Below are 18,510 nucleotides of genomic sequence, written 5' to 3'. Positions count from 1 at the left end.
AATATTAATATTTGTGGTGTGCATATAAAGTTGCAACGCATCACATACCTATCTGCATGTGTGTGGAACTGAATTCCAAGTAGTGAGATCAATGAAACAAGTCAATAAAAATTCTGATTTCCCATTAATTCTTTATCTGAAAAGGGAGTGACAAGAGAACCTGACCAGTGTAATTACCTTCTCCTGTGTGACACTGAGGCCTAGATAAACCACATGAGGCTCTAGGTGGCTGGTGCTGGCTGCACCCGCTCATGGCTGATGGTTTGTCTGTAAGAGCACAGGCACAACACAGTTAATCAAACTGTCATCCTCAGCCTCGACCGGGGTGGGGCCGGCCAGCCTGGACCCTGATCTGTGTAGAGCCAAACTACAGGCCACAGGGCAAACAACACCGCCCTCCTCTCTCCCAACCTCTCTCCCTCTATACAGCTCTTTAGTCTGCTGCGCTCTCTGCATCTCTCTGCCCACAGTGCACACAGCACACACAGGCTCTACACAATGCATTCTCCCTTGTCCTCCCATTCTCAGTTGTTTTTCTTTCTCCATTATAAGTCTCTCCCCTCCCTTCGCTACGCTGTCTTGTCTCTCTGTTTTCAGCTCTCCGTCTATGATCTACGTATTCTCTCAGTTTCTCTCAGTTGCCTCCGTCTCTTTTCTCTCTCTCCTGCTGGGAGTGTTCTGTGCCAAGACATTCACAAGGGACCAGGCAAAGAGGGAGAGAGTGAGAGAGAGAGAGAGAGAGGGAGAGAGAGAGAGAGGATGGTGGCGAGGGACAGAGGGAAGGAAGAAGCTAAGAAATGTGGAGGAAGAGGGGTGTTGCGAGGGTTAGAGAGAGAGAGGGGGAGAAAGAGAGGGAGAAAGAGAGAGCGAGAGAGAGCAAGAGAGAGAGAGAGAGAGAGAGAGAGAGAGAGAGAGAGGCAGCAGTCAGGGCCTTGCAGCTGCGGGGGCTGACAGTGGAGCAGGTGGTGATTTACAGGGACAATTTTGAGGATAATTGTGTACATGATCCCCTGTAAGGGACAAGTGTCAATAAGGCCACTCTCCCAATAGCCTCTCAATCTCCTGGGCTGTGAGGTTAGCATTAACTACTGTGTCGGGTCAGCGGCGCTCTACTGTACGGCCTACGTGAGAAACGAAAGTTTGTAAGCTCCTCAGCAGCTCAATGCAAGCTGGTGAAAACAGAGGAGGGCTTTGCGGTGTGACATTGAAACAACACTGAATAATATTAGTGACACTGTCAACAGAATGAGCTTTTCACTGTCAACAATAGAAGGAGAAAACGTACAGTAAAAATAAATAAATAAATGAGCAAATAAAACACGTCCTTGAATTCTCAACAATGGTAAGTTCACTGCACTATGCACATAATGGATTTAAGAGGGGTGCTGTCGATCTAAGGAGCATGGAGACATCTCTGTGGACAGTAAACTATAATAATCTAATGTGACACCTTCATGAGGCATGTTGCTGAAGTGATGTGAATGGATGGAACATAGCAATACCTTCCTTGGGTCACAAAATAAATAACAGAATCACACCATTGTGGGCATGTGACAGCTTTGAAAAGCAAAGGATTTAACTGCTGTGAAAGGTTGGAAAATACTAGAGAATGAATAGCTCCTGTTCTCAGCTCTGACTGGCTGAGTAATGTTTGAAGCTGCTCTAAAACAAATAAATAAACATGCAGGGCTGTGAAACCGCTTATTTAACTATTAATGCATTCATCAAAATCAGCACTTAGACTGCTGTTTGACTAAAAAGCATTCAAATAATATGTAGTGATTTAGGACAAAAGAACAATTTGCTGTCTTCATGACTTCAATTGATTCGATGGTGTGTCGTCACTCAACTGATATACAAGTTTTGGTTCCTCCCTGAGCAGAGTTACATTAAAATAATTTGTAAGCTCCGACAGATAAGTTCTCTTTCCTTATGGTTATTATCTGAATTGTTCAGTAATGACTTTTGTAAATTAAATCTCAATTTAAAGGCCTAATGTAACAAAATGTTTCTCAAGTCACTGAATAGATAGGCTGATCCACCCTGCCTTAAGGAGCCGCTAAACCTAAAATTATTTCTGTTTCTGAAGCTTTTTCACGATGACAAGGACAAGAATTCTGTGGAAAACAGAGACAACACAGATTTTTTTTGGACAGGAAAAGGTCGAATTTAAAGATTCTGAATATTGGCAAATCCATCAGATACTGGTGACTTCAGTCTAACATTATTGATATGGGACAATTTTTGCCACAATTGTGGCAAATGTTGAGGCTGAGGCTGCGTTTCAAAGTGATTTCAGAAGTGATAAGGGGTTTCAGGCAAGACATGTCATCTTTTAGCTGTTACAAAATCAGAGTAAAGCACAGCCTTGAGTGGCTTGTTGCTTCAGCAACGCCACTTGGATACACACTATAACAACCCTGTGTCACTGCACTGAGCACACGACAGCTTTAAATGACATACTGCTCAAGAGCTGTGAATGGATGAAGCAGAGTAACACCTCACAAAAGTCAAAAGTCATTTTTTGTAAATGCCATAAAAGCACTGACTACAACAGTAGCCTCTTGGATAGTGATCTATAATAAATTTATGTCACTGCATTAATCTAAAATATGGATTCATGAGGTTTATTATGTAAGTATTACGTATGGATGGAGTCATATTTACAGCTTACAGGGCAGAAAGGAGATCCCTCTGTGCACAGAGGAGCACAGGATGACACAGCTAATTCATCCAGGCAGCATTGTGACAGCTCAGCCGGGGAGAGTTTGGGAAAGGAGAGATGGTTCTGATGAATAGCTTTATGAGTGTGGCGGCTAGCTATAGCAAACAGTCCCCAAATCCCCACGGCTCTGCAGCCTCCTATTTGCTGCTCGGAGAGAAATGAATGAATGGCCCTTTGTGAAATAAATGGCCCCTTTCTGCTTGACGTTTACAAATGAATACTTATCGTAAAAATAAATCCATCCATTTGTTTTATTAGTTGTGTAGATGTGTTTGGTGGTTATGCTTGTGCGTTTGTCACGTGCATGCACACATGTTTATGCCCTCCCACAAATCATGCACACACACATATCAAGTGTGGAAGGGCACACGTAGGCAGGCACACACACACACACACACATACACACACACACACACAGAAATGCACCAACTATATTGGGACAAGAGTGCACAGTACAGTATCTACATGAAACCCAAATGCCAGCAACGTTCTTCCTCTATCTCATCCCACAGGTGCAGCTCTTTTCAATCAATTTAGGTTTAAAAAATAAATAAATGAATGCCTCCAAGGCCCTCCCAGAGAGCTGTATCATAAAAGAAATACCCTTTGAAAATATTACACCCAGAGCTCCCTTTATATCTTTAATTCAGCGCAGGTATGTTCAAGAACTTCTCAACCAGTGTACTCTAATCCTCAGGAGATATCCTGTCTTGTCCTATTAATTTGAGCCAAGATTCTTACCAGTTTTAAAAACACCACCATAGGCTGATCAGTTGCCATTAACCAGTACAGGATATTGTGACAGAGGGGTAAACCAAAGCAAAATATGTTTCTGATTTCTTGCCTGGGTGAGGTATTGCTGTAATTCAAGGTGATTCATCAAAATTTACTTAGGTCCAAATTTTGTTTTTGTTCCCAAAGCTCAGAACGTTGGTCTTGCACCAGTTATACCAGCAGCTTGTTAAATCATTGGCGGGAGGTGTAAGTGTGTGTGTGTGTGTGTGTGTGTGTGTGTGTGTGTGCATGTGTTAGACTTTATGTCAAAAGATGTCAGACATACTGACAGAACAGCACTAACGAAGGAGAGGAGTGCGTATAGTCCGACTGGCCAACTGCACCCTGGGGATGCTAACACACACACACACACACACACACACACACATACACACACAGAGGGAAACCTGACTGCCAAAAAGCATGGAACAGTCCAAAGCCAGTTGCACAGCAGGTTGCCTCTAAATGGACTTTTCATTTTGATTTCATTTTGGTCCACACACATAACAGTATAATGGTCTCTCTGAAGGCATGTTGACTGAAAGCAGTGGGTTGGCTTTAGTTTGAATGTGTGCGCATGTGTGTGTGTCTGATGTGTAAGGTGCAGCATGTGTAAGGTGCACCTTAGGTAGCAGATGCACGGTTCAAATGCTCATTAATTGGTGGCATGATTTATTTGTGCCTTTCCCCAGAAACTACTCTGGCACTGCATGTACAACACCGTTCTAATACAAACCTAAATGGGGAGCTGGGGGTTTGAAACAAGATGATACAACTCCCCACCGGTGTCAATAAATCTTTCACCGTGTGATACTTAGACAGACATTATTGGTGTTTAGATTTGCATCAGCTGTGCTTATTAGGTTGAGGCTGTGAATAACATTATCAGCTGCTGCTCTAGCATTGCACAAAGGCAGTGATGCCAGCCCTGCTGAGATTGACTCAGATCCTGCTATGAAACAACAATCACTCAGTCAATAGACCGTCCGCTAAAACATGAGCCCGGGCAGGACTGTTTACAATTTGGAGCTCGTTTATCCTACATGTTAGGCATTTTGCCAATGCTCTTATCCAGAGTAACTCACAGTGACTGAGCAGACAGCAGCTGAGGGACACAGGATGTTGATGTTCGATCAAATCTGTGACAAACCAGGTTACAGGACAGCCTCTTAAACTGTTAGGCCAATCTTTGCCTGCCTAATACCGGACTCTAGAGACTTCAGAGTCTGGAGAGGCCCGTTTGATCTTGACTGCTCATTACACTGATAGCAAAGGGATGGTATCATCGAGCTGCAACTAATGACTCATGATCATGAATGTGCAGTAGCCGATGGTGCAGCAGGCTGAGGGACGAAGCACAGTCATTTGATTGGCAGGAGAGATGTGTGCAAATTTACAGATTTAAACATGGGAACAAATCAAAACCAGTGCTCAGAGATTGAGCAAATATATTAAAATTAAGAGTTGACACAGAGAATGGAAATTATGAGGTCCAAGTTGCAGTGAATGCAGCACGAGCCAACTTATCAGCAGAATGGTGAGGATGTATGCAAGGCAACATATTATCATAAATGATAAATAAAGCCTGTTATAAAACACCGGATGCAATCACCCAATGACTTTATTGTTTTCAGAAAGGACATTTATATTGGTTTTTGGGTGCCTTGTTGGACTGTGGTGACGGCGAGCATGAAACTGCAGCAGAGGAAGTTTTGAGTAAGTTACTTCGCACTAAAGCCAGCGGGGAGTTTGTGCTATGTACGGTTATAAATGATAGGTATTAAAATTTTAATATGGCCTGGGTTGAAAAATCCTGGACCAATTCTTTAAAACTGGGCCCCTCTGCCAAATGGCCATTGATCAACATCGGCGTATTTTCTTTCAAAGTAAGAGGAGTTTTGTTGCAGAAGTTTGGTCTGACAGAGCATCATAAAATGAAGGGAGAGAGCATTGCTGTCTCTCTGTCTCTCCCTCTCTCTCTGTCTGTCTCTCTCTCACACACACCCTCACTCTCATACACACATACACACAAGTCTAACAGACAGATCTCTGCCCTTCCACTCCATAGGGTGAGGCAAGGCGTCTTGCTGATTCTACACTCCATCCCAAACAGCCAATCTCTGAGAGTCATGCTGACCACGAGAGACGCAGCCAACTATGAAACCCTGGAGGAGAGAGGCAGCAACATTTCACACCACTTCAGCAACAAACGCATACTAGCATGTGGGCACACACACACACACACACACCCTCATACACACATTTCAGTTCCTCACACTTGCACACGCACACATGCACAGTGTCAGTGGCCCATCCCGATTCATCATCCTCTGTGTGTTTAGCATCAATTAGCCACTGCAACCTAAACTCTGTTCTTTTCACATTTAAAAAATAGAAATGAACAGGCATTTGTGAGCAAATACTCAAAACCTGAATTTTTTTGTATATGTCTACTTGCCATAAAACTCCAAGAGCTTTGTGGTGCTTGAACAGATATAAATACATATTTTCTTCAGCAGTTAATAAATGGATTTGATGATTGCAATGACTCTTGTCTGGACATTTATGCACTAATAAGCATATACACCCAGGCATTCACACACACACACACACACACACACACACACACACACACACACAAAGAGAAAGAGAGGGAGAGAGACAGAGAGAGAGACCTCGGACAGAGTTCACCGTTCTTAAAAGGACACCGCCTTTCTCCTTCCAGCTCCTCTGACATCCACTCTGTCACTTGGAGCCAAACACTCTATTTCAGCTCTGGCATAAAGTACCGAGGTACAATCCTGTAGGAGGCCATTAAGGCCCAGTCATCACCCTAATTAGCTACTGATAAGTGGCTATTGGCCCTGTATGGGACACTTGTCATATTTCTTATTCATATATAATTGCTCCAACACGGCTGAATTATCCCTCATTTTCACATTATTAGGCATCATCAATCTTAGAGAAGGATTAAAAAGAAAGTTCGCTCCCTTTATTTTTGCCACTTTAATGACTAATTAGTATTTGTGTTGTGAAGTATTGGCTAGTATCGAAAAAAGGTAGCGAAAATCCAATTTTAATGAGCCCAGGCTTCATATCCCGTCAGACTTGGGAGAGAGGACTAACCGGTTGTGAGGACTGTTGTGCAACTTGTCACCCGCCTCTGTCTCAAAGGAAGACTGATGAGTGATTTAATTAAAAAGGGTGTATATGAAAACAGTGATCCATCACCAGGACAGAGAGAGGGACACACAGTGATGGGGTAGAGTGATATAGTGCTGTGTTCTCCCTGCCACTGACACCAAATGACTTCAGTACTATGTGGAGAGACATTAGGGGGTCTGAACAGAGAGAGACAGCGAGCCAGAGGAAGCAAGAATTTCATCTGTTGAGACAGCATGCAATGAACAAATCCTCAGCTCATGATTGATTTTTAACATTTGTTGTTGTTTAATTCCTGGAACATGAATCCAGTATAACCATCAATAATCATGTATCAAATGGTAGTGACTCTGTCTCTAAATGATTGGATAGTGGTTGCTGCAGCTTGATTAATTCCAGTGTTTGTTAGAAATAAGATTAAGTATATTTCTGAGTAATCTGTTATGGGAAAAAAATGAAAAAGAAAACCATACAGTGTACTCTGTGCCAAGAACTCTGACCAGGATGAGAGGGCTTTTCTGACTCTGAAAAAATTGTAAAACACTGCCCCCCAGTGTTTACAGTGTGATATCCAAAGTTTATGGGGGCAATAAGAGGGTTCTAACCGGTGGGATATAAATTAACTGTTGGGAAGCCACAAAATAAAACGAGCATCTGATGCATCAATTTAATTGATACGGATTTTAAGTTGTATGCAAGAGAAACAATGTTCTTGAATCTGAGTGGAATCCAAAATACCGCAATTGCTAGATGATGCACTCAAGATGATATAGCTGCTAAATGATATAATTCAACATCAGCTGTGTGTTTGGAATAGTAAGTCCTAGTTTTGCATTACAAAGGGCACAGAGATCACTCTAGAGCTTCTCATCTGAAAACAGTGAATAATGGCAAAGCAGAGGAAAGAAAGTCACAGACAGCTATCTAAATTTCACAGTGTTACTATAAATATTTAATGATCTTGTGCTGTCACCTCTCAGAGGACAGAAAGCTCTTCAGTGGTGCGTGCACTCTACAATGACCATTCCCTGTCTGGGGGAGGGGAGAGGCTGTAATTGCAGAGAACACTAATCAAGTTAATTTCCATCATCTGCAATTTGATGGCCTTTAAATCGGTTACCCTGAATCTATCTGTCCACGCAGTGTCAGGTTTAGCAGGGAAATGGAAACAGCTAAAGTGACTACCCCCATAGAAAGACAGTAATTACTGCTCTGCACATATACATTTCATACATGTTTACTCTTCATGCCGCCATTACCTGATGAATTTAGCTTTTAAACCAACTAATGAAACAGGATCAAACATAGATCAAGCTCCCTAGAATGCATAAAACCTATACTCAAGCAATTAAAATCAATCACAAAATGACGGCATATTACAAACAGAGACACAAAAAATCAATTTCTATTTGAGGAAGTGACAGTTTAATTAGCCTAATTGCACAAGGTGCAGAATAATTGTTGCTCCCAAAGTGACAAGGACAAATTGAGTTCAGCACACACTAAATGCTGGCAGTGTTATATACAGTATAGTGCAATTCAGTTTGTCTTTGTCCTTTGTTGGTGGAACATTCATTATAATCCAGAGCACACAGTTTCTACTTTACAATAATTTACTAGCGTCTAATATATCATGGCATATGCTTGAAGATAATTACATTACACTTTCGCTGCTGCAATTTCTGCCCAGTGCTTTCTTAAAAGAAGTGCTGAACCATAACAAGTATTTACAGCTAACAGCCAGACAGCGAGGCCAGCCCTGGCATTTAATTCGAGCTTTCTCTGAAAACATTCCCGTGCAGTCTGTCTCCCTGTCTATCTATCTGTCTGTCTGTCTGTAAGAGCCTGTGGCCAGGGTAAACACATTGATGCTCTTGAGGAGACAGGAGAAGGGCGTAACTGGAGCCATTGCCTGGCTCTGCTGGTGATGCTGAGCTTGGTAGAAAGGCAAGCTGTATCTAATAGGTGGGGTGGGGGAGCAGCAGGAAGCGAGGATTTGGTTCGCTGCTCTAAGGGGGGCTCACATTCTGCCCAGGGACAGAACTGCTGCAACCTGAACCCTCTATCTGCAGGGCATTAGTCAAGACCCGCTATTGACCCAGCCCTGGGCAAAAAGCACATTGCAATGTGCGCGCACACACAGACATATTTACACACAGTCAGACACACACACACACACACACACACAATAGAAAAGGTTAGAGAGAGAGGAAGAGAGAGAGAGATAAAGAGGTGGAAGAATGGACAGAAAACCCAAGAGAGTGAGAGACACAGCAAACAATCAATTAGCTCCCCTCCCCTCCACAACACACCGACAGTGGAGCCTGCGCAGCCATTAGTGGCCCATTGGAAGATATAATAAACAGGAACCTGGATGAGTTGAGTGCTCTCCACATAAGCAGCAGTATTGCTGCCAATGACCACATTACCCAAAATAAATACACTCCACTGATTGGCTAAGTGAGAAGGAGTATGATGAAAACACATACTATGTGCTCTTGAGTGAGTTAGCCTGCCTACAGATAGCCACAGGCCATACAGGTACAAGCAAATTTGGAATTAACGAGCGGGGGATGAGTGTGTAATCCTGCTGCCATATTTGCTCTTTTTTTTCTAGTCTCTTTCCAGTTGGCCCAGCCTGTGTGTACTTAGGGAATTTAGACCCACTCTCGTCAAGTGAAGCAGCAACGGCAGGTCCCGTTCCTGCATGTATGCTGCACTGGTACTGCAACAGCCACAGGTTTCTATTCAATTAATTGATGTACAATTAAAAAACACACACACACACACACACATACATATTAGTACTTTGACAAAACAAACATCCTTGGATACTCTAACACTGATAACATTAATTTGTGATGTCCCGTGTGTTGATGTTGATGCACTCTCCATCAAGTTGTCTTGTCTATTTTATGCCTGTTAGTGGTTTCCTGTGTTTCCCAGAATGCTTTCTGACGACCTCTTGAGAGGAGAACTTTTTGCTCTCAAACTAGGTTGGACATATGGCATATAAATATAAATATGACCCTTATTGCCCCTAATGTGCCCCTAACCTTCCCCCTAAAAATGCAACATGTCTTGTGGCTGCAATGCTACTAGAGCCAACTTCACATTTTTGTTTTTTACTTTTATGTTCATCACACCAAAGGCATTTTTTTCTCTTGTGTCTGTAAACAGCTTTTCAAGTTCAGTTCAGCCATTCAACTATTAAGACTCTGTCCACTGGGTCACAGCCCCACAAGCCATTATCTGTAGAAGGGAGCTGGCCGGTCACACCTAATGTGAGCAAGCGAAGCAAAGAGGCAGCAAAAGGAAACACCTCAAACACCTTCTCCTATGCATTTCACAAACAGATGTTTAACACAGACATAACAGATTATGTCTGTCTTGTTATCTTCATCCCATTCTCTAATGGTAGGGGCCGGAACCTGTCTGCCCATTTTGTCCAGGGCTTGAGACTAATGGTGCCCTGTCAACACAAAAAAAAAATGTTTGGGATGGACAAATATCTTCTGCAGGATCCCTCCAGGAAAAAAGGGGATTTTTGGGGATTTTATAATCATTATTATTATGTCTGTCACTTGGAAAATGACAAATTGCATCAACTGCACATCTACAGTGACTACAGCCAGAGTGTTCCACTACTGAGCACTGACTACAACTGAGCGTTTCCTCTCTTGCTGTCACTGTTAGTAATCACTTCCTGTCCCCTTAGTTAACTGAGGTGTGAGATCCATGAAAAATATGATTATGGAATGTTATATGGTACCAACCATTCCCCTGATAAGTGAGAAAAACATGTTTCGCTATTTAGAGAGAGTAAACGGAGGCACTGTCAAAAGGTGAAACACAAACAGATCGCTTGAATTTGTGCTAATTCAAACATAGTATAATGAAGACCTAAACGATTATAAAACAGTTCAATTCCGTTAAAAAAAATGGTATTGGAAACCAAATTGGTATTTTAAACTTCAGTCTCAGCCAAGAATTTTGCAATCGGTGCATCCCTACTATGAATCCATATGGCACAATATCCACCAATCAAATGGTATATCTGCTGCAAAACTCTTGCCTAAAGTCTGTTTTGCCAAATGTTTCCGTAAGGCTGTCATCTAACTTGTGAGTTTAGAGAACTGCATGGTAGTGACTATGAGATTTTAGGTTCAAAAGGTAAATTCTGCTTTGATTACCTGAAAAAAAACTTTAGTTTGCTGTTTTTGGACCCTAAGTTTTTTTTGGCGGAAGATTAAATGACACACATGACCATCCGTGGGTATGGCTATGACTATGATCTATTGAGGCTTCTCTGAGTAGAGAAATTGGTATCTCTGCTGTGATTGATTACTCCTTGTTGGATTGTTGAACATATTGTTCTTGTTCTTTGTTTCTTTGACTCTGAGGGATTGATGTCAAAACCTGACATTTACAAGAAAAGTTGTAGCTTTGGGACAGTGATTCAAGAAATAATAATTCCAGAAGAATCAAGGCTGTAGGCACAAAGCCACTGTTGATTTCAAGGTTAAGCTGGGAAAACTCCCTAGCAAGGTGAATGAGTTGATGAAGTGATTTCAAGGTAATAACATTGCCTGATCTTCACACACTGATAAAGGCCTGGTCACTGCCGCCCTGTGCTAATAACTTAGCACCGATAAACAGCCACAGCACACTGTGTTTTGGAAAACATATCAAGGAAATGAGACAGCTGGTCTTATTTGTCCTATTTCCCAAATTCTGCATTATGGATCAGATTACTTGACCCAGGCATTTTTCAACTCTTGCCTAAGACACTGAAACCGGAAAGAATAAGTGAAAAGAGAGATATACAGTCTGCTGTCCAAGAAAAGCTTTATACTGTTCTTTGGCACCGATGTGAGGTTTTGTTGTCTTTGCACCATTTGTCAATATGCACTGTGATACTCTGTAAGTTGTGCATTGCTATATATATGGCCATGTACGAAAGTGCTGCAAAGTCTTGCACATTCCTTGTACTCTCCTGCAGACTGCAAATTTGTAAATCTGTAAACTCCAGACATCTGTTAATCTGTCAAAGTGTCAAAGGACAAAAAAGGGAGAATTCTTTCAAGCAAAACAAGAGCTCTGCATTACCATGATAAAGACACTGTTCTGTATTTTTAATCTTCTAAGCATTATATTTGTTGTATTTTATAGCATATTCTTTCTATAGCTGTTTTGCTGCAGCAATGATTAAATTTCCCCCTAGGGTCGTCTGAGTTCAGTGTTATCTCGTCCTGCATTTTTTTTTTTTTTTTTTTTTTTTTTTTTTGGTGTGTGTGTTTTTGGTGATTTCACCTCCCTGCTGCCGGATCTACCCTGTTGTGGCAAAACATACTCACAGCTCTGCCTCAAAATTTGCCCAGTCTCACCATCACATCATCCCCATAGGCCAAGACCCTCACTTCACCTTGGGCTCCTCATTTCCAAAACCAGAATCTGCACTTTGGCTGATGGGGTGTCTCCTGTACCGCTCTCCACCTCTGCAGCTCACAGCCTAATAAAGTCAGAGCTGCTTTCAGTGTGGAAGCTTTGAAATCCCAAATGAAAACTCACCTAGTCAGTCTTTTAAAGTTTAATGTCATGCCACTCTGTTTTTCTCCACCTTTATGTCTTCTCTTTGGCATGTAAATAAGTAAGTTTTCAATGAGATCCTTTATAAATAAATTGGTAGCTTCCTTCCTTTTCTTGTCACGGTAAGTGAGAAACCAATGATTTGAACAATTAATTTGTTATAATTAATTAGTACTATTAAAGCAACTCTCCACTTTTAATGTGCTCTTTCATTAAAAGTGGTCCTAATTATGAATTGTACAGTTGTATAATTTTATAATTATGATTACAATTAAATATAATAACTCAGACAGTGTTGTCAATCTCATCTAAAAGAGGAAGAGTCGGCCTACAAGCATTTAAACACTGATGTAATCATAACTCTAGTACATCCATTAATAGTCAGTGCATACCTATCCATATCTGTGCAAAGGTCAGGGAAATCAATAGACCAATAGCTGGATATGTGGTCAACACAACACAGTAATTCAGTATTCTACTTGCGTGCCGTCTGATGTGCATACTCAAGGGAACACAAGGCAGCAGCCAGAGAGCCAAAAAGTCAGGAAATGTCTGTCTAGCAAGAGGCTGATCTGCACTTTTCTCAGGGCAGCACAAAGTTCCCTTCAGTTCCTATTCAATTCAACAACAACAGATGTATGCCAACTCAAGGAATGGAACCTGCTCTGTTATTATGTCCTGTCATGCTCTGTTTTTTTCAGAGCAAATTAACCTTTATCAGACCGGGCCCGCTGACTAAGAATTTTTTACAGCATATGACCTGGGATAGTAAGAAACCAAATTAGAAGTGTACTTACGGGAGTGCAGAGTGCATACATCAGCGCACTGAGCATCACAAATTGATTTTATCAGTGTTAGAGTGTCCAAGGGTGTTGGTCCTTAAAGTATTTTGTAAGTAAAGTAAATTGTAAAGCACTGAAATGAATGGAAAACTGTGGCTGCTGCAGTATCAATGGAGCATAAATGCAGGAATAGAATCTGCTGACGTTGCTCCAGTTGAAGAGAATGGGTATAAATTCCCACAAGTACACCAATATAAACCATTTTATCCAGGATGGACATTTTCCACAGTCTTCTTAAATGATTGGTATGTTGGACAAGACTCACTAATCAAGAATACAGCTCTTAAGAGGACCTCAACACCAAGGAAACCTTAACTCCAACACGTTTAATTTCCAAATTGCCATCCTGGCATTTGAGTTTCGGCTTTTTTTTAGATGACAGACACAATCATTTATCACACAAGCATGTTTTAGTGGCGTTTCTCAATTTATCACAACAAACACTGACATAAGCTGTTTTCTGTCGGTAACTGACAGGGTTCCTCTCCATAATTACCACCAGTGTTCATCTCACATCTATTAATCAAAACTGTCAAATTTATCGGCCGGTACAACAGTATCTGAATCTGTTACGTGTCAATGAGCAAATGAACATTTCCACTTTTAGCCTCTTTGAAAGCTTGCAGGATTAAACTATTCCCACAGGGACAAAAATTTGAACTATACTGTCCCAAGGGTTCTCTTTGCAACGTACTGTACCTCTCTGAAGTTCTCTGCGCCACACTCTAAACCTCTGAAGTTGCAGTCCAGCAGCATGTCCTCCATGCGGTGTCGAGTGCGGTTGAAGAACTCATCCAGGCTGAAGCGAGAGCCGGGTGGGCGGTCTGGCTCAGGGGCAAGTGGAATCCCCGGGGCCATGTTGTCTTCGTAGCCCAGCAGAGGGCCCATAAAGATAAGGTCGCTGTAGCTGATCTGAGACTTCCTGAAGGTATTGTAGTTACAGATGGTGACAGCCGGAAAGGTCATGTTTTTGGCTGTTCTCTCATCCAGCATAGTGACATGGTCGTACTGGAGGTAATACAGAACTCTGTCAACCACCTGGAGCAGGAATGCTGACAGGGCAAGGAGAAAAACCAGCGCCCAGAGACCTTGACGGACACCAAACTTCTTGTCCTCTACAAACACATGGTTGGCGCCATGGAGTGAACAGCCACCAAAGAATGTGGCCAAGTCATCCACCTGGCTGACGTCGGCTTCCTCGTCATCGTAAACCTCTGTCTCGCCGCACCCATCCAGGTATTCCCGTGAGTCTCCATCGCTGTAGCTCTTTTTCACTCGCTTGTAGTGGTCATCGAAGCCGTCTTTAAAAGATCCCCCGCCAGACTCATCATCAGCTGAGAAGGAGATGGTGCACATGATCCGGACAGGCATTGTGGCTGAATGAATAAGCTAAAACCGCGTTTAAGAAATGCCAATCTGATGTCAGTTATTATAGATCTTGTGACCAAATCTTTCACAGCGCTGAAAGAAATGAGTTCAGACCGCAAAATCCTGAAGTGACAAAATCGTGTTAGAAGAAAAGCCCCAATAAGCCTGTTCAAATCTGGATACTGATGCAAAAACCTCTTCATCAATCAAAATCATCCCCAGACTTCATCAACTGGAGAATTATTAACTTCAACATGGACAATATCAATTCAGGCACAGACCAGGAAATCTATGACATGCTCTGCTGCAGTGTCTCTTTAAGTGGAGTGCCAATCAAGATAAAGACACTTGTGCCGTCCCAAAACAGATGATAAGTTAATCTGAGGCAAAGACAAAAAAGCAAAGACTGCGTGGCAAGCAACCCACTAACTCTACCCCACGCCGTTCACATCTGCACTGGATGGAGAACAGATGCTCTGTCTGGCTTTGTCCTTGTGTCTCTGGGGCAGATACACCCACAACAGAGCAATTTTGAAAGGGAGAAGAAGAGGAGGAGGAGAATGGGAGAGGAGGTGAGGCCATGAGGAAAACAGGATACAGAATACTCCCCCAGGGCCCAGCTACAGGTCACCGTGCTGGGGCCGAGTTTCACCATTTACAGGAAAAAAGCCATGACGCAGAGACAGAGAGTAAGAGATCAGTAACCAATATGCGGTAGAAAAAGCATCAAATAGGCTGTTTATTTCTGCTGATTTCACTGTTCAGTATGATCTCACCCCTCCACCCAAAACTTATCTTAGCCTAGTTGTATTTTCAAATGCAAATAATACTTAGATGCTGCGGATATGAGAAGAGATGAGATGAGAGACTCTAGAGTAAATTGGGGGAAACATGCACTGCACCACTACTTTTTCTGCAGTGGTTTGATTATAAGATTGGTCAGTCTAAAGCTTGTGAAGGTGCACCTCTGCTCTCTTTCTTCACGTGTTCAGGAGCTCTTATAATGAGCTTTAAAGGGCAGAGAGACCAAAAATGAAAGTGAACATCACCATATGAGCTTTGTCCTTTAGAAAGATTTTGAGGGAGAGGAAGTGTTAAGTTCATGTGTCACGACTAATTCAATATTCAAGAAATAAGCCATAACACAGCAGCCACCAAGGTGGGAAATCCAGAAATTTAATCACCTTCCTTTCCTATGTGTTTTTCAATCTTATGGTTCATTTTACCAACTGTTCCCCTTTAAACTATGGGCTCACATGTAGCTGCAAGCCGTTTTGAGGGAAGCAGATTAACCGAAAACAAATACAACTAGTGAAGAGGAAAAACATCTTAAATGGATCCTCTCATTATTGGATGTGAAGATAAATGCAGAGTCCCAGCGGTGGTGTTGGTTGCAATATGAAAAGGAAATGCAAGAAACCAATCCATTTGTATTGATCTGGCTCCATTAGACTGTCAAGAGATTATTTTCAGAAACATGATGGTGCCAGAAATTGAAACCATAGGCCTGTTTATTGGATGACAATGTTCTTGCAAAAAATAAAATGAAATAAATAAATAAATAAATGATGCTATGGGCTGCTGTAAATGCAGCTACTACAAGTACAAGCTGCTACCATCATTAGGGAATGTCGTATCAGGTGAGGAGCTGAGAAAGTCAGCACACTTGGTCAATATGTGTCCAGCTGCAGCTGTTGAGATTGTCTATCATAGAGAGACCAGCGATGATAAGAGAGCAAACAAGCTGCGTTGTGGCCTGGCCCTGATCCAGCTCTATCTTGCAGCCTGTTCAACAGTAGAGACTGATCTCCTCCAATCCTTGAATATGTATTAGTGATTCCAGAGAGCCCCCAAGCACCCAGCTTGACCTAACACGAATAAAGTCACGCTGGCTCCCTCAGCTGCTGTCCTAAAGTGTTCTGAGAGGAACTACACACAATGAATATGCACATAAGCTAACATCCTGGATTTGGCCTGGGATGCTGCAGAGGAAATGAATTCCTTGAATGGATCCAACTGAATCTGACAAATAAATTTAAGCACTTTGTGTCAAATTGTCTTAATTATATTGTCAGTGCAGGTTAGGTGATGTGTAAAGTGCTTTTGTACGAAATTGCTTGTTTTGGCATTCTGTTTCTTTTCAAAAAGAAAAAAGGCAAACATTAAGTATCTACATCTCGTGGCCTTTCCTCCTTACTTCTAATCTTTACCTCTTTTTCTTCATTCCATTCATCTATCTGCCTTCTCAGCCAGATATAAAGATGAAGATTAAGGACTGATATCTTAAATAACTGGAGCAGAACATGCAATACACACAGGTGAGGCTACAAAACACAAGAGTTGAGCAAGAGCTTTGCCTCTTCCTCTACACTTGGTGCTCATTAAAGAGAATATACTTGTGCAATAACACACATGTTGAGAAGTGAGTGGTTTGTGTGTATAGTGTATAGTCTTGTACATGCATATATTGTGGAACTGTCTTGGCTACACTGAATAACACAAGACAATAATTTTGGAGAGGCTGGCCTACACTCAATTCTCACAAATATTTCAGTGTTCAGTGCTGCTCACTATGTTCAATACATCCACTAGGGGGCAGCAGCAGCCCGCATAAACCTGTAGTTTCTCCTTGGGGATGCAACTGTCATGACAAAGCAGCAAAGGCCTTGATGCATAGGCAACAATTTGAGGTGAGGAAGATGAGAATCTATCAACAGATTTGACAGAGTATTGTGCATCATTCTTTTTGTTTTATCTATTTTTTTTTTTTAATATCACATATATTTATGTTACCATTCATCCATGTCAAATTGTTGTATATCATGATGGTGACTACAGCCTTTTGACACTGATTACTATCAATACATATATCAATAAATGGGTTAAAAAAAAATTAAAAACAAACAAACAAACAAACAAACAAACAAACAAAAAAACACAGGAAAAGGGGAGGGGGGCAAAGACAGAATTAATTGACAATGAAAAACACATTGATTTTTATGGACTTGCAAAACATCGGTTTGAGTTAACATCAAAATCATTATTTCATTTTAGTTTTGGAAATGACTAGATGACTTCACCGCCATAAACTCACCCTGAGAGCCAAACAGCTCCAGGACTTGTCAGCATCACCATTGGCTGTGGTGTGTCTAGCTTTGGGATAAAGTTTTTTGTTTTGTCTCCACAGATGGACACTGAACTCAGCAAAGTTGTAGGTAAATAAAATACAATTTGACAGTGTTTCAGGGTGGATTTTTCACATCAGGTCAAAGGGTGGCAGTGTTGCAGTGTGAGTGGCTGCAGTCATGACTGTTCCCTTGGGGCTGGGATTTCAACCAGGCTAAACGTTTAGCCATGGTCGGAGTGAGAAGAGAGCAGGGCAGATGAGAGGAGAGGTTTAGCGTTCCCTTTCAAGTCCTTCTCTCCAGCCCCGCTTACAGCTAGGACCGACCTGGCGTTGCCATGGATACATCCTGGCCGTCAGCAAGAGAGGATGCACAAAGCCCATTACTCAGAACATACATATAGTCACACACACACACACACACACACACACACACCATAACACATTAAATGGACCCATGCAGATAATTTCCCTTATATGTTATAATTCTGATTTGAAGTAAGGATAAAAGGAGCATAAGATCACAAAATGAAAAGGATAAATGAAAACAGAGCTTCCCTACTGAGAAGATGAGTTCAGGAACAATGTTCAATCAACAGTCTAGCATTCATATTTTTAAATCGTTGTGGTAGTCAGTGGAGTCAACCTGTGCAGCAACAACAAAGAGCCACAGCAAGGGAACAAGTATAAAGCTCTGTCCATTCCCTGAAGACACCAAGGTAGAATGAGGCAGAGGCGGTGATGCCGTTCTCACAAACGCAGTATTCTCCCTTCACCTTTCAACAGGGGGCATTGCTACATGATACACACAGTAGCTCCCCCGCAGGGAGGAAACAATTGGGTGAAAACAATGACCTGCTTTTAAGTGAGTTGTTTTGGCCCGGGAACACATTTCTCATTTAAGACAGTGCACAGATGACAAACAG

General features: G+C 41.9%; 1 protein-coding gene across 2 annotated transcripts in view; it reads right to left on the bottom strand.

Annotated features, from left to right (window-relative positions):
- asic1b (acid-sensing (proton-gated) ion channel 1b) overlaps positions 1 to 18,510 on the bottom strand; it is a 172,346-nt gene that overhangs the window by 25,861 nt on the left and 127,975 nt on the right. Inside the window, exon 1 of one of the 2 annotated variants that reach the window (XM_030051100.1) lies at positions 13,792 to 14,463. The exons of the other annotated variant lie outside the window; for it this stretch is intronic. Within the exon in view, the coding sequence (XP_029906960.1) occupies positions 13,792 to 14,463 (672 nt within the window). Of the gene's footprint in view, positions 1 to 13,791; positions 14,464 to 18,510 lie in introns of those variants that run through there. 2 annotated transcript variants of the gene reach the window in all.

The sequence above is a fragment of the Myripristis murdjan genome, chromosome 5, assembly GCF_902150065.1.
Source record: "Myripristis murdjan chromosome 5, fMyrMur1.1, whole genome shotgun sequence".
Classification (NCBI taxonomy): Eukaryota; Metazoa; Chordata; class Actinopteri; order Holocentriformes; family Holocentridae; genus Myripristis; species Myripristis murdjan.
Note: the sequence above shows the minus strand (reverse complement) of the source record. Positions and strands in the feature narration are given on the sequence as shown.